Below are 15749 nucleotides of genomic sequence, written 5' to 3' on the forward strand. Positions count from 1 at the left end.
CAGCACAAGGCTGGGGCGATAATGCTGAGGTATTTTTACAAAAACAAACTTCAACCACTGACTCTTTACAGCCTGATCAGAGAAATGAACACTAATTTTCCACTCACACTTCAGAGGACAGCGTCTTCGCCACATGATTCAACCGGAAACTGCTACAGTGTTTGTAGGCGGGGTTTGGGGGGGTTAAATTTTCCCAGGTCTTTGCGCAAATGGGCGGGGCTTGAGTTCCATATCAATGTCATGCCAGCACGGCTAAAGACTCGTTATCAAGATGAATCAAATGAACCACCTGAGTCGACTCTTTTATAGATAAATCAACACGGTGCACTTTCAGATTTAAGCCTTAGCTGGATATTTCACTTCACTTAGAGCTGTGTTACACTCTGCATGGAAGGTCATTTTCAAAAACCTATAATAGGGGCTCTTTAAATATATAAAAAACAGTTTTCACAAAATTTATATATATATATATATATATATATATATATATATATATATATATATTATAATTTAAATTGCATGTAGTGGTAAAATATGACCAAATACAGGAAAGCAGAAACACAAGACTTTTTACACTATCTGTATATACATGGACCTTATGTTTCCTCTGACACTTGTTTAGCCTATAGCTGTGTCATCTTGCAGAACAGGATTGCTTTTTTTTACAGGCTTCAGTGTGAGATTTTCATTGTTCAACAGCACTTTTAAAGCCGAGTGCTGTCAGCATAAGTAAAGAAAACAGGTCCAACAGGTCTTTTCCAAAATAAAACCTTTTCACTTTTGCACTTTCCAAAGCATAAAAAACCACTACCATGTAAACATTAGCAGAGTAAATACTGTTTTATTGAAGATTCATAGGGTCCCAATGCAATAATGTACAAATAATACTACCAAAAAAAAAAGTCATAAAAATGTCTGAAACAGCAGTGCAGTTTTCTGACAGTGACAAATGTCACACCCAAGGGCACAACAGACCTAGATACGTCACAGGGTTTAGCATAACACTAAGTAGATTTTCTCTTCAAAAATGCTTCTCATAACTATCATTTGCAGTATCGTCACCTACCCACACTTAAAAAAATTATGTTTGCTGCTTGTTTAAACTACTTACTTTATATGAGTTGAACCAACACAATTCTTTTTTTTTTCTTTTTTTGGGGGGGACATCTTAATTGGTTTTGTTTTCAGAAATATTGAGTCAAATGAGTTTTTCCTTAAAACAAGCAAAATAATCTGCCAATAGGAAAAGCAAAACAATCTTGTTTTCACTTGACACAAGACTTTTTTGTTTTTGAGTGTAGTGGACAGGGAATTACATTTTCATACACTGTACAAAAAATACTAAGTCCCACACAATTGATTTGCGTTTAACACAACATGAAAAAATGTAGTTAACTTACTAGTTTTCACAACTTTAAGCAGATTGAACATAAAACAACTAAGTTCTCATCTCATTACATTTTCTTCCACTTCTGGGTCATGTGGGCAGCAGTCTCAGGTGGGAACCCCACACTTCCCTCTCCCCTGACACTTCCTCCAGGTCCTCTGGGGGATCCTGAGGTCTTCCTAGGCCAGTCAAGACACATAGTCCCTCCAGCATGTCCTGGTTCTCTCCGAGTCCTCCTCCTAGTGGGACAAGCCTGGAACAGCTGCCTTGGTAGGCATCCAGAAGACATCAAAATCAGATTCCGGAGCCACCTCAGCTGACTTGTCTCGATGTGGAAGATCAGCGGCTCAACTCTTGAGGCAAAGCTCCTAATCCTATCTATAAGGGTGCGCCCTGCCAACCTACTAAGGAAACTTATTTTGGCAGCTTGAATTTGAGATCTATTCCTTTTGGTCATGACCATAGGTGAAAGTAGGAACGAGTACATTTAGAGCGCTGCCTTTGGCTCAGCTCCTTCTTTATTGACTGAATTACTCCTACCACTTGTCAATCTCACACTCCATCCTTCCCTCATTCCTGAACAAAACCTCAAATTACTTGAACTCCTCCACCTGGGGTAAGAACTTTCCTCCATCCTGGAGATGGTGAGCCACCTTTTTCTGGTGGACCTGGAGGTGCTGATTCTGATCTGATGAACTAACAGAACAACATGGTCTACGAATAACAGAAATGAAATCCTTTGGTCCCCGAACCATAAAAATTATACACAGAACCGTGAAAAAGGGCAACCCTGTGTGAGTTCAACACTGGAAATAAGTCTGACTTATTGCCAGAAATGTGAACCAAACTCCTGCTCTGTTCATACAGGGGCCAAACAGCCCTTAACAGAGCGCATCTGACCCCATACTCCCCGTGAACCCTCCACAGAATACCAAATGTCTAACGCCTTCTCCAAGTCCACAAAACCCATATGGACTGGTTGGACATATTCCCATGAAACCTTGAGCACCCTAGTGGGAGTAGAGAGCTGGTCTAGTATACCACAGCCTGGACAAAATCTGCAGTGTTCCTCCTTGATCTGAGGTTCAACCATTGACCAGATCCTCATCTCCAGTTACCTGGCGTAGACTTTTCCAGGGAAGCTGAGGAGTGTTATCCTCCGATAGTTGGAACACACCCTCTGGTCCCCCTTCTTTAAAAGGGGATCCACCACCCCAATTGAACAGCCCAGAGGTACTGTCCCGACCTCCATGTGATATTGCAGCAACGTATCAGCCAAGACAGCCCCACAATATCTAGAGACTTAAAATTCTCTCATCTATCATTAGAGTCCAAGACTTATGGTCAAAGATCAGATGACATAACCACAAAGTCGATCATTGACCACCGGCTTATGTGCACTGATGGACACTCTTATACTCGAACATGGTGTTTATTATGGACAAGCTGTGATTAGCACAGAAATCCAACAACATAACACTACTGGGTTTCAGATCAGGCAAGGCCATTCCTCCCAATCGTGCCTCTTCAGGTATCACTGTCATTACCCACATGAACGTTGAAGTCCCCCAGTAGAACCTCAGTCTGAGCACCTTCCAGCACCTCTCCCAAGGACTCAGCACTGGTGTCTTGCCCATAGGCACAAACTACAATGAGGGATTGATCCCTGACCTAAAGGCGCAAGGAAGCAACCCACTCCGGGAAAAACTCCAACACATATCGGCTAAGCAGAGGAGCTGTACGCAAGCCAACACCAGCTCGTCATCTCTCAACGTGGGCAAATCCAGAGTAGAAGAAAGTCCAGTCCTTCTCAAGAAATTCAGCTCCAGAGCCCAAGTTCTGCTTGGAGGTAAGCCCGACTATCACTAGTTGGTACTGTCCAACCCCCTGCGCAAGGTCTGGCTCCTTCCCTCCCGGTGAGGTAACATTTAATACCCCAAGAGCTCATTTCTGTGCCTGACGATTGGGTTGTTGTGATCCTGGCCTTTGACCAGCTCCTGTTCCACAATGCACTAGCCCCTTACAGATCCCACTGCTGGGGATGGGCCTGCAAGGAGGACAGTTGTCCTACATCACTCCTTTGGGCTTAGCCTGGCCAGGTGGTGGCCTGGTACAACAATTAAACCCCCCCCCCCCCCCCAAAGAAACTTGTGTTGTTTCAGCCCAATTTAAACAAGTAGTTTGAACAAACAGCAAAGGTAATATGTTTGAGTGCGGAGCGCATTTGAATAGAGGGATGATGTCATATTGAAACATTTTGAAGAAAAATGCAACACGCTTTGGTTTTTCATACCTGGTGGTCATTACAACAATGTTATTTACACAGAAACAAACCTTAAAACCTGAGCGTACATAAAACAATAACACTATTCTTTTGCTGCTTAGCAAGCACTTGTGATTCCTTCTGGAAATGCAAAACATTTTGCCATTTGTATAACAATAGAAAAAACTGATTTCCCTCACTCCATGTGTCCTGCATATTTCACCCAGCATCCCTTATGGTTCAGTATTGTGTGTTAAGTTTTAATGCAGTATCTCATTGCCAAGTATTACAACAGTAAATAAGGAAAGAGTCTACCAGTGTTTAGTTCATCAATAGAAATATTTGCAAATATGTTCATTGCTTGTAACTTCTGTGCTTGTAACTTGATTAAAAACTATGAATGCGCAAACGCTGATTTGCTCAAGTAATGAATGAACACATTGTGGACAAAAATTCAAGGGATTTAGCCAAAACTAACTGCAGTGGCGTAGCGCAAAATGCGGAGGCCCCCCTGCAGGGATCACTGACGATAAGGGGGGGGTCACAAATTGAGGAGCGGGGAAGGGAGACGAGGTGGAGCGACAACGCGGGAAAGCCTTCACAAACTGAGGAGCGATCACAAACCGAAAGCGGCGAGAGCGTCAAAGTAGCCAGAAGTCATTCATTTCAATAAGAACCGGCGGCGAGAAACAGCGCGGCGCGTCTTCTCCGGTGTGAGCGTTGAGGAGAGTTGATATCAAGGCAACTTTCTGGTATGAGCTATGACGCGGTTCGGCAAGCAATCAGAATGAAGTAGTCCACAGCTTGAGAGGAGTTCAGAGAACACAGACCTGTGAACTTTGGTTCCGACCACAGTTGTTCCCAAGAGTTAGATTATTGCAGTTGGCGAATTTTCAATTACTGAAAATCGCGATGACGCGGGGCCCCCTAATAACGCAGGGCCCCCCCGCGGTGTGTGCCCTGCGGGCCCGTCCGCTACGCCACTGAATAACCGACATTAATCTTCATTATAAGCCACTGCAAAGCACTGTTCATTCATAACCTGATCGGATCGCATCAAACGCATTGTCACTGTAGGCCGAGTTCATACTGCATGATTTTCATAATCGACGTTGTTTTCGCCGTTGTCACTGCATGACTGCTTTTGTCGAGTTGCGATTTCACGAAACCTGTGAAAATCAGGGCTGAAATCATGCAGTGTGAACTCGGCATTACTGATGCAGCAAACATGTCAAGTTTCTGATCGTGTCAAGCCATTTTCATTGGCGAAATTGACACTAGTTTCTAGACCTCCAGAGAAAGCTGTCACCTTCTCATCAGGTCAGGTCTGGAAATGGTTGCTAGTTGACTAAACCTGTTGTCCAGGGTTTTAAGCATGTCTGGATGAAAGTCATCCTCTGATATAGAGATTGCGTCCAGTTCAGAACTGGCCGTAGGTTTTCCTTCATCTGCATAGCAGTGCGGCTCGTAAACACCAAGCTCATCTTCACGCTTCTGTAGAGCGAGTACTTTCTGAAAAGACCAAAACACCACGACAATTATTTACAAATGTTTCTACAATTTTGAAATACATGTCAAATCTTTAAAATAATAAATGAATACATGTGTCCAGTGCTACAGTAAGATTAGATAAAAAGAAAGCATCAAGGTTACCTGGTTGATAAGAACAGCAAGGTTTTCGCCAAAGTAAGATGTATTGACTTTGTAGTTGCTTCTAAAGCTGGATCTGATACTTGCACGCTGTTGAAAATATGCAGATAAGGTGTTAAAAAAAGGCTGAGGTCAGAAGGAATAGTTGGCATCTTTATTTTTACACTTACTTGGAAATTTTTTCTGTATGAACGTCTTGTGGAACTCTGAAAAAATAAACCATATATTTATTTCTGAAACAGTCAGTTTTGTTTATTTATAATAATTATTTTGGTTGTTTATTTTGTTATTTAAAATAGAATATTTCCAATGAGCTTTACATAAAAAATCATATCAGCAAGGTTTAGAGCAGGGATCACCAATCTCGTTCCTGGAGGTCCGGTGCCCTGCAGGGTTTAGCTCCAATTTGTCTCAACACACTTGCCTGGGTGTTTCAAGTACACCTAGCAAAGCTGCGGTCACATTGACTTTTCTACTCTTCTAGACTTCTATTCATACACACACGAATGCATCAGACCGGAAACACAGGGTCATGCGTTAAGTTTTGCAGTTTGCTGTGGTACAAAATTGTAAAACTTTGGTCAAATGTTTTGGGTCTCCTTCCACAATAGTTTGCAGGAGTTTTGGCCCATTCGTCCTGACAGAATTGCTGTAACTGAGTCAGATCTGTAGGCTGTCTTGCTCGCACAAGCTTTTTCAGCTCTGCCCACACATTTTCTATAGGATTGACATCAGGGCTTTGTGATGGCCACTCCAAAACATTCACTCTGTTGTCCTTGAAGCACATGTGAACTAATTTTGCAGTATGCTGAGGGTCATGGTCTGTTTCAAAGAGCCATTTGTGGGCAAGTTGTAATGTCCTGGCTGATGTCTTGAGATGTTGCTTCAGTATTTCTCCATAATGTTCTGTCTTCCTGATGCCATCTATGCTGTGAAGTGGACCAGTACCTCCTGCAGCAAAACAGCCCCACAACATGATGCTGCCGCCCCCATACTGCACAGTTGGGATGGTGTTCCTAGGATTGTGCGCTTTCCCCTTTGTCCTCCAAATGTAACACGGCTCATTATGGCCAAACAGTTCAATCTTAGCTCCATCAGAGCACAGGACATGTCTCCAAACATCAGTCTTTTCCCCAGTGTCATTCAGCTAATGGTAATCTGGCTTTGCTGTTGATTCTGGCTTGTTGATTTCCCCACAGGGGACACACAGGGACGCAGTGTGTTCGAGCTTTTCCTTCAACACTATTCTACAGTTGTGCCTCACATTAACTCAAATGTTGTCAATTAGCCAATCAGAAACCTCCAAAACCCTGACATCATCATCTGAGCTTTTCCAGAGGCAGAATAATCTCATTGTGTGTAAACTTGACTTTCAAGAAAAGTTATAGCAATTTTTCCGAAATATCTCTCTCATTATTCTGCTATTAAGCAGAACAGAAACACATTTGATCATCCTAACTTACCTAAAAGAGAAAAAGTTTATTCACATTAACATTGACTTTTTTATATGGTTATGTGCCTTTTTATACAGTGTATGTAAACTTCTGCTTTCGTCTGTATCTATCTCCATATTAACACTTGGCATGGTCAGTTTGCTCGTGGCTCAGTTTAAACAGGGTTGTACTTAAAATCCAGAATACTAGGGTTCGAGTGCAGTGAAGCATGCTTCCACAAAACAAATAAAACAAATGCAAAATCAAGGTAAAACTACATGTGGCTGCAGTGCAGTGCAATAGTAAAAACACTATTGGTGGGGTTTAAGGAAGGGTCTTGGTCAGTGGTTTACTAGCTGATCTGTAAGACAAGCTTCACCTGAACGTCAACAATAAGAAAGAGTTTTAATAAAATGAGGCGTACAAAATGTATTTTAAATCTGCAAACTATAGACTAAGTGCCCTCCAGTGGATTCTGAAATGTGCAGCGAAATGTACCTGGAGCAACATATTTTAGGTTTTGTAAGAATGTACGCTAAAGCACGTATTTTCAATAAGCCCTCCATGAACTTTGAAAACTTGCTTGGGCTGTTGCCACTCACCCTGTATGCTGAGCGCTCGAATGCCTGTCCATCGTAGAGTAGCTGTGGTGCCTGTGAAACTGCATGCTGACTTTTTTGTATCACCTTGATGTTTTGATGGAGAATAATCATTTTTAGATTATTTACTTATCCTGTATACAGTCAGGGTTGCAGAATTGCAATTTAAGCTTTCATTTTTTAGTTAGAAATACCATAGAAATATGGTTTTCATACACAAAACGTCATATTAACCCTTGGTGTATTGTGCAAATTGACTACCCTTTTGTTATGTTTGCGGTTGTCACATTTTTTGAATGCAAAGCCATGACAGCAAAAAATTATGTAATTTTTGCTATTGACCACCAACAGTCAAGAATGCATGATTATCTGCTGTCATGGCTTTGCAATCAAAAAATGTGACTATAATGAAAGCCAAGGGGGCAAAAACAGCCCCCAACACAATGAAAGGGTAGTCCATTTGCATAATGTATTGTTGAATTTTTGAATATTGTCAAAGAATTTTCCCAAAATATGTGTCAAAATAAGATTTCTCAGCAAAAATCATCACATTTGCTGAAACACAGAGAAAGCTGTGCCCTAATTAAGACTTAAGATCACCTCAGAGTGGATGAAAACACTCCCTACAGCACTCAAGGGTTAATATAAAAAATTAATAACCATTTGAAATCCAAATATTATTACTCACAGTTTGCGATGTGATGTTCTGGCTTGATTTAACATTTGTAGAGACATGCATACTGCTATGCATGTTGGCAGAATCCGGTTTGTCAACTCCTATACTGAAAGGCACCTTTATAAAGACATCATGGTTTGGATTAAAATTACTCAAGACAACAGTAATGGTTTTATATAAATATGTCACACCTTAATAACGTCTCTGGGGGCCAAAAAATAATTTTTAAAATTTTTTAAGAGCACAAAAGTGTTCTCTGAGCTTCATATGATTACACATGAACCACTCAAGTCACTGTTTTTGGTTCCTTTTCTATTTGTTTGTTTTTGGACCTCTGCTGTCTATGGAGGATAAGGGAGCTCTCAAACTCCATCTAAAGTATTTTCGTTTGTGCTCTAAACATGATCAAAGATGTCTCAGAGATTGGAAGAACATGAGGGTGAACATTTTTAGATGAACAAACCATTTAAGACTTGGGCTTGTTTAACTCTGTTTCCCCCCGTCTGGTTTGTCGTCATTGGTGCAGATATGACAGAGGCTTCTTTTGTATGTCCAAAGCAGTTAACAAGCACAAGTATATCTGATACTAGCGGCTCCATTCCGGGCAACCTGAATATGAGTATGAACTTGGTGTCTTTTGGTGTTACAGATCTTCCTTCTCATAGTATTGAATTGTGGTAGGAACATTGCCCAGGTCAGAGAGGTATAAGTCCTACACATTTTATCATGAATGTGCATTTCATATATTTTCAGTGCATTTATGAAAGAGTTAGGTCTAACTCCACTTTGTGATGCAAAGTCTCATGCCGCTAATAGTCTTGGTGTATGTCCACACATGCTTCAGACTCCACTCATGCAGACGTGCTAACACAATGACACAGCTTTTTATATACTTGTCAGAAAACCAGGATGCATACTGAAACATTTCTGGAACATTAAATCAGCATATCAGGATGATTTCTTAAATATCGTGTGGCACTGAAGACTATAAAAATGCTGTTCATGATTTCATGTTATTACATACGTTGATTGATGGATCTTTGCTGTAAAGTTTTAGCCTAAAACTGAATAAAATTCACAATCTCAAGAATCAATAGATGAACGGTACTCTGGGCAAAGTAATGAAATTACCGTGCAGTCTGTTCCGGGATTTTCTGTATTTGTTGTAATAAGGCAACCAATGGCATCGTCGTTTGCAATCATTTTTTTCTCTTGCTTGCAGGAGATCAAAAGAGCCAGTAAACCCATCACTGAAATACAACAAGGGAACATTTATTTGAATCTTAACGTAATCATGGTTGTATTAATAAGGAAGGAAGCAGTTAATCACGGTGTAAATCACACCCAATTTCAGTCTACCCAGGAATCTGCAATAGCACCATTAGGCCACAGTTACCCCTTTATGTTTTAGCTTTGGTTGATTCTGCTGAACCCGGCACCTCTGGTGATTGAGGATGCAGGAATACCTGGTGACCTATTGTATTTTCATTCTCCAGCTATCTTTCATAACAGATTGTTTGGTCAGTTTAATATGGTTATTCGGGCTCTAGCAGGACCTTTAAAGACTAGATCATCCGAAATGAAAATTCAGTCATGAACTGCCCACCATCATGTCATCCTATCCATTGAGGCTTTGTTTACCTTCAGCACATACTCACTCACTCTGCTTCGGTTTATATGGGGGCAGTTGTGGCCTAATGGTTGGACTTGTAATCGAAAGGTTGCAGGTTTGATTACGAAGTCTTGGCATGAATTGAAGGTGGGAAAAGTGAATGAACCGCACTCTCTCCATTAGCTGCCCACTGCCCTGGGTGTATGCTCACTGTGTGTAGAATGCAGGAATAGCATCACTAATGTTTTATGCTGAGCATTTAAAGGGTTACCGCTGAATTAGCCCTAGATAAATAAATAAATGCTGAGTTCACAGTGATCAGCCCAGTCAGACATGGTATTTTTGATGCACTGTAGGGTACACTGCCCTAAATTCAATCAATTAGCAAATACTTTTATCCAAATCAATTTACAAACCTTACAACGGGGTCACCAATCTCAATGCTGGAGGGCTGGAGTCCCTGCAGAGTTTACTTCCAACTCTCATCAACCCACCTGCCTTGAAGCTTCAAGTATAACGTAATTAGATTGTTTAGGTGTAATTAGAATTTTTTGGGAATTCTATAGTAAGCCAAGACACAGTAGTTGCACGGAACTACTGCCAGCCCAACATGCTTTAAATGAGATCTCTCTAAGATCTTACTATGCTTTTAGTGAGTGATATGACCGTATTCGGATTCCGGTATTTTATTGATCATGGTCACGCATTACTGGATATTTGCCATCATACAAGTGTATCAATCTACTTTGTTTAGCAATATAAGCACTTTAAAGCCAGTCATTCAACAGGTGCAGGTGTTATTGAACAGGTCTCAACAGCATTTCTGTCCTTGTTTTGCCACACCTTTTATAGTTGGATTGAATTGTACAGAAGGACAGGTGTTCAGCATCATGAAACCGTTAGCAAAGTCCTTCATCGCATATTAGCACTGTCAATGCCTTCATAACACTGAATTACCTATGAGGATCAGAATTGCAAGAAGAACCAACAAGGCGGCAGTCGGCCCCATCCGAGCCTTTGACACCATTCTGACATGGCAGTCGGAGTTGACAGAGCAGTCGCACACTGTGACCGACAGGTTCTGGATGGAGTATAATCCCTGCTGGTCCGATATTTTGATCTGGAGGAGCTGATGACCTGAAAACACGTCTTTTTCTTTTACAAGAGTCACCGTATTACCTGTAAGAGAAAAAGAAAGATTGCTGACACAACCTCAAAGGGAAATCAGCCTCTATTGCTTCAAGAGTTCACACTTAGCTGATGATTGATTATAAAGTGTGTTTGGCAAGCTGTTCCTGGAGAGATCCCTGAGCTCAGAAGATCCTCGAGCCTGGGGCTCCCTCCCGTTTGCAAGGCGAGAGGGGAGTTTGAGCTCAGGTAGATCTGGAGAACTCCCTTGCTGTAGTAGCTAATAAACAGACAGTGATCGTGGAACCTTTGCCACCCAACCCGCTCTGAGCTGGGATCGAACCCACCGCATGGGAGTCGGTTACTCTAACAAGGAGGCTAAAGACCATGGCCTCTAGCGTCTGTCGTTAGAGCACCTTTAGAGGAGTGAGGTTTACCTGCACAGCACTCACTAGCTGGCGTCCGTTACACTCACCCCCTAAACCTCACCCCCATCCGGGTCACGGCACCAGTGCAACCCCACCGGTCCTACACCACCCAACCCGCTCCGAGCTGGTATCGAACCGGCGACCTCACGCAAGGGAGTCAGTTGCTCTACCAAGGAGGCTAAAGATCATGGCCTCTAGCGTCTATCGCTAGACCACCTTTAGAGGTCAGAGGAGTGAGGTTTACCTGCACAGCACTCACTAGCTGGCCTCCGTTACAATCGCTCTTAAGTTATACCTACTGACTAGGAGCATGTCTATGGTGCTGATTTGGATTAGTCAATTAACTTAAGCTGCATGTTTTTGGACTGTTGGAGGAAACCAGGGAACCCGGGGGAGACCCACATGAACTCGGGGAGAACGTGTAAACTCTGCACAGAAGAGTCGGCTGGCTTGGTAAGGACTAGAACCAGTGACGTTCTTGCTGTGAGGGCACAGTGCTAACCACTGGGCCACCGTGCCACCCGTCTAGGAAAGGAGGAGGAGAAGGGGTGGAAGGGGGGATTCTTCAAAACGAAGATGGCTGTGATATGGATCTCAGGGTGTTTATAGTGGCTTAGGAATCGTCTGATTGGTGAATAATAAATTGGATAATGCGGGACCCGCCGCAGGCAATCATAAGCACGTGATCCTCTCCGAATTAGTGTATAAATCAACTTCACAAAGATTAAACTTAGTTTAAGTGACAATTCACACCATTTACTCTTGGCTTATTACCTCTATATTATTAAAATGTTAACTGCTTATTACAACCCAGGCTCATTCTGAAAACGTAGTCCAGTGGACGTTTTTGGAGACCACGAAATACGTCCCGGGAGATATGTATGGCTGCATTTCATTTTTTAAAGCGAACGCTACAGGGCGGTGTAACGCCGTTCCCTTTCGCGCTTGACGGCTGACCGCTTACCGCTTGACAGCTCATGGTGTGCCTCGGTGGACTTCAAATGCATAGAGGAGGAGTTGACAAAGGCGTCCAGGTTCGAGTCCGGGGAAGAGCGGTTCCAGAAACTAGGTAAGACAAAAACTGAATCCAAAAAATAAAGCGATTGAGTTCATAACAGGATGAGAACAGGGTGAAATCCGAAAACGTGGTAAAAAAAAAAAAAACAGACGAGGGTTTTTTTTTTCTAGACGGCATTTCTAAATTGTTGCTCGGGTTTAGGGAAGTGAGCGGGCGGGCGGGTCAATCGGTAAAACTGGTTGGGTTCAGGGAAGGAGGAGGGTGGGTCAGCCGATTGGCCGGTCGCGCAGTCAATCATTCGGTCTGTCAGACAGCGGCCTCTGGTGGGTTGACGCGAGAACAACGCGGGCGTGAACGGCACTCGCGAGAGACGTTTGAGATACGATAAAAGCGCACACATCGGCCTCTCGAGGATTTGCAAAAACAAAAACTGCACAAATACGTACCTCCCGGGACGTATTTCGCGGTCTCCAGAAACGTCCGCAGAACTACGTTTTCAGAATGAGCCTGGGTTGGCTTATTAGCATTTATAAAGTATGATCTTGATTTAGACCCAACTACTACCTTACTAAGGTATAATAAGCCTCTAAGACAGTAGTCTACTGAGCTAAAAGTCTTACTTAAGGGTTTGTTACTAGCGGGAATTGTACATCAACATAAAGTGTGTCCCTTATTTTACCCTCAAGATGTGTTTTACAAGCGAAATGTGATACTTAGTATGAAAAATAGCTTGAAGCGAAGAAGAAAGGTATCATTACCCTGGATTGGATCAATCCTCCATTTGTTCTTGACATCTCCTAAAAGCTCATAGTAGAAAGGTGAGCTGTATGGAGGAAGGTCCAGGTCTTTGGCTGTGATGTTGGCCATTGTGGGCTCTGCATTCAGGCAGAAGTCGATTCTGTTCATCTCCAGGATTGGTACATTATCGTTTTCATCATTAACATGGATAAAGAGAGTTCCCGTGCCTGTCAGCTGTGGTACTCCTGGTGATCAGAGACACTGTTAGTCTGTATAACACAGTTAAGGAGGAAATCTTTGGGAATCAAATCATGCTTACCATCATCCACAGCATACACGATTACTTTATAGGTGTCGTTTATCACAAACGGCGACTCTCTGTCCAGAACTTTAGCTGTGGTGACCTGTCCAGTTACTGGATCAACAGTTACCCAATTATCAAGATCTTCACCTTTAACAAATCTGAGATTGAAAGAAACACCAGGTAAGTTCACCTTTGTTTATTTGCAATGTCCAAGTAACCTTACTAAAGTTTCTCTTACTTAAATGTGTTTGCATGGCTTCCATCCGTGTCTTTAGCAATGAAGGTTGTAAGACTCGTTCCTATTGCAGTGTTCTCCAATACCGGCACGTTTTTGACGGGAGGTATAAATACAGGTGGATCATTTATATCATCAACATGAATGGTGGCCTGCATGGTTTTATAGAGGCTTGCAACACTTGCGCCAGGGTTTTGGGGTATTTTGTCAAGTTCCCACATGGCATTCGGCACTTGCTTTTTGACTTTACATGAAAAGTAAGGCACTTCATTCTGCACGATGATGGATATATTTTGGTGTGTTTGCTCCTCGTAGTCCATCGCCTGAGTGTTTCAAAACAGAGAGAATTTGGAGAATTGTCAGCATTAATGTATTCAGGCATACTTTATCATGTTGAAGTGATGGTCAGAATTAGAGAATAATCTGCAATTTGAAGGTCACTGCTTTAGTCTTTTATTGAAAAGAGATTTTAATAAATTACAAATATTCTAAAGCATAAACAGCTTAGAAGAGATATTTGGAGATATTTTCATTCATTAATTTTCTTATCGGCTTAGTCCCTTTATTAATCTGGGGTTGCCACAGAGGAATGAACCGCCAACTTATCCATCATGTTTTACGCAGTGGATGCCACAACCCATCACTGGGAAACATCCAAACACTCTTGCATTCACACTCATACACTACAGACAATTTAGCTCACCCAGTTTACCTATACCACATGTCTTAGGACTTGTGGAGGAAACCCACGCGAACACAGGGCCAACATGCAAACTCCACTTAGAAATGCCAACTGACACAGCCTAGGCTTGAACCTGCAACCTTCTGTGCTACCCACTGCACCACCATGATGCCCATTTGACAAACCAATGTGTGAATATCCTAAACAGCCCAAACCAGCAACACTGACTCAATCTTTGGGCAACTGTTGACACAATAAAGCATTAACCATCATCCTCCTACCTTAACAACAGTTAAAATCCCTTCATTCGTCACAGGGTCTGTTTCTATTTTGAATAGATTTTCTTTATCTCCATTTATAGTGTATTTAGCTATCCATGCTTTAGATCCTGGCTTGTCTTTGTCTGTTACTTGCAGTCGTAGGACCTCAACCCCAGTTTCCCGCTCCTTGACCTTCCCAGGACCCTGAAACACAAGTCAAAAATCTCACTGGATTTTAAAGGACAATACTGTACGTCTTGCATGCCTTTAAATAACAACAACCATTGATGGAACAATCCATTCTCTTTTTGTCTGCAGAAACACTTTGATTGACATTCTCCCTTTGTTTGTGTTATCGGAGGGGGAAAGCCCCGCCCATTAGTCCCCATCTCTCCATTTCATTAGCATAAACAGCAGCCCTGAGTAAGAAGCAGCCGTCTGTCCATTAGCCATTAGAGTGTTTGAGCTGCTGAAGATAATGTCAGCATAGACTAAGAGGATTATAGATGTGGAGTTCTAGATGATCAGCGACAGGAGCGACATAGACTGACAGAAGCATCAACACACACTCACACTGAAGCACACATGCACATCTGACCACCACTCACAACACACACAGTGCTGTTTTACAGGTGTCAGTAGCTCCCCCCTCTTCTGAAAATAGCACAATCTCATTTGCATTTAAAGCGACAGTCACCAAAACACCACAATTAGGATCAAAGCCTGAAAGGGTCAGTTTCATAGAGCTAGAGAACATTATCTGTGTGATATTTACAACTCAGACTTAACACACACACACACACACACACACACACACACACACACACACACACACACTCAGGAGACATCAGAGACACCTTTTGTAAAAAGAGACATAATAGGTCCCCTTTAAAACTTTGCAACACATGTTAAAACCTACTGTTTTGCCAGTGAACTCTGGAAGATTGTTGTTACCGTCCTGAATATTGATTATCACTGTACTTGTACTTGAGAGCTGTTTTTTGTCCCCGTTGTCCTTCGCTTCAACCAGAATTGTATATTTCTGAGCTTTCTGGAAAAGATTCATTTAAAACAGAACATTTTGATGTAGAATTGAGAAATGTTTATAAACACAAAAAGCTATACATTGCAAAAAATAAAAAAAGCTTTTTTACTTAAAAACTCCAAATATTTTTAAATGTTTAATTCAGAAAGCATTTATCTGATAAGCCAAAAATACTGTCTTGTTTTCAAAAATAATGTGCCAAAACTAAGTGAGTTTTTCCCCTAAAACAAACAAAATATTCAGCCAAAGAGGTAATCACAATAACCTTGTGCTCTATTTTAATGACCTAGG

General features: G+C 41.9%; 1 protein-coding gene across 2 annotated transcripts in view; it reads right to left on the bottom strand.

Annotated features, from left to right (window-relative positions):
• Positions 1 to 821: 821 nt before the first annotated feature.
• The window catches only part of cdh26.2 (cadherin 26, tandem duplicate 2), a 34965-nt gene continuing 20037 nt past the window's right edge, over positions 822 to 15749 (bottom strand). Inside the window, exons 6-17 of one of the 2 annotated variants that reach the window (NM_001423486.1) lie at positions 15333 to 15464; positions 14435 to 14617; positions 13475 to 13794; positions 13252 to 13394; positions 12953 to 13177; positions 10578 to 10799; positions 9140 to 9258; positions 8021 to 8125; positions 7336 to 7419; positions 5471 to 5506; positions 5304 to 5390; positions 822 to 5162 (exon numbers count right to left, since the gene is read on the bottom strand). In NM_001423486.1, the coding sequence (NP_001410415.1) occupies positions 4956 to 5162; positions 5304 to 5390; positions 5471 to 5506; positions 7336 to 7419; positions 8021 to 8125; positions 9140 to 9258; positions 10578 to 10799; positions 12953 to 13177; positions 13252 to 13394; positions 13475 to 13794; positions 14435 to 14617; positions 15333 to 15464 (1863 nt within the window). In that variant the 3' untranslated portion in view covers positions 822 to 4955. The remainder of the gene's footprint in view (positions 5163 to 5303; positions 5391 to 5470; positions 5507 to 7335; positions 7420 to 8020; positions 8126 to 9139; positions 9259 to 10577; positions 10800 to 12952; positions 13178 to 13251; positions 13395 to 13474; positions 13795 to 14434; positions 14618 to 15332; positions 15465 to 15749) is intronic. The other variant, XM_009296569.4, reaches the window with a different exon arrangement.

Source organism: Danio rerio, chromosome 23, assembly GCF_049306965.1.
Source record: "Danio rerio strain Tuebingen ecotype United States chromosome 23, GRCz12tu, whole genome shotgun sequence".
NCBI lineage: Eukaryota > Metazoa > Chordata > Actinopteri > Cypriniformes > Danionidae > Danio > Danio rerio.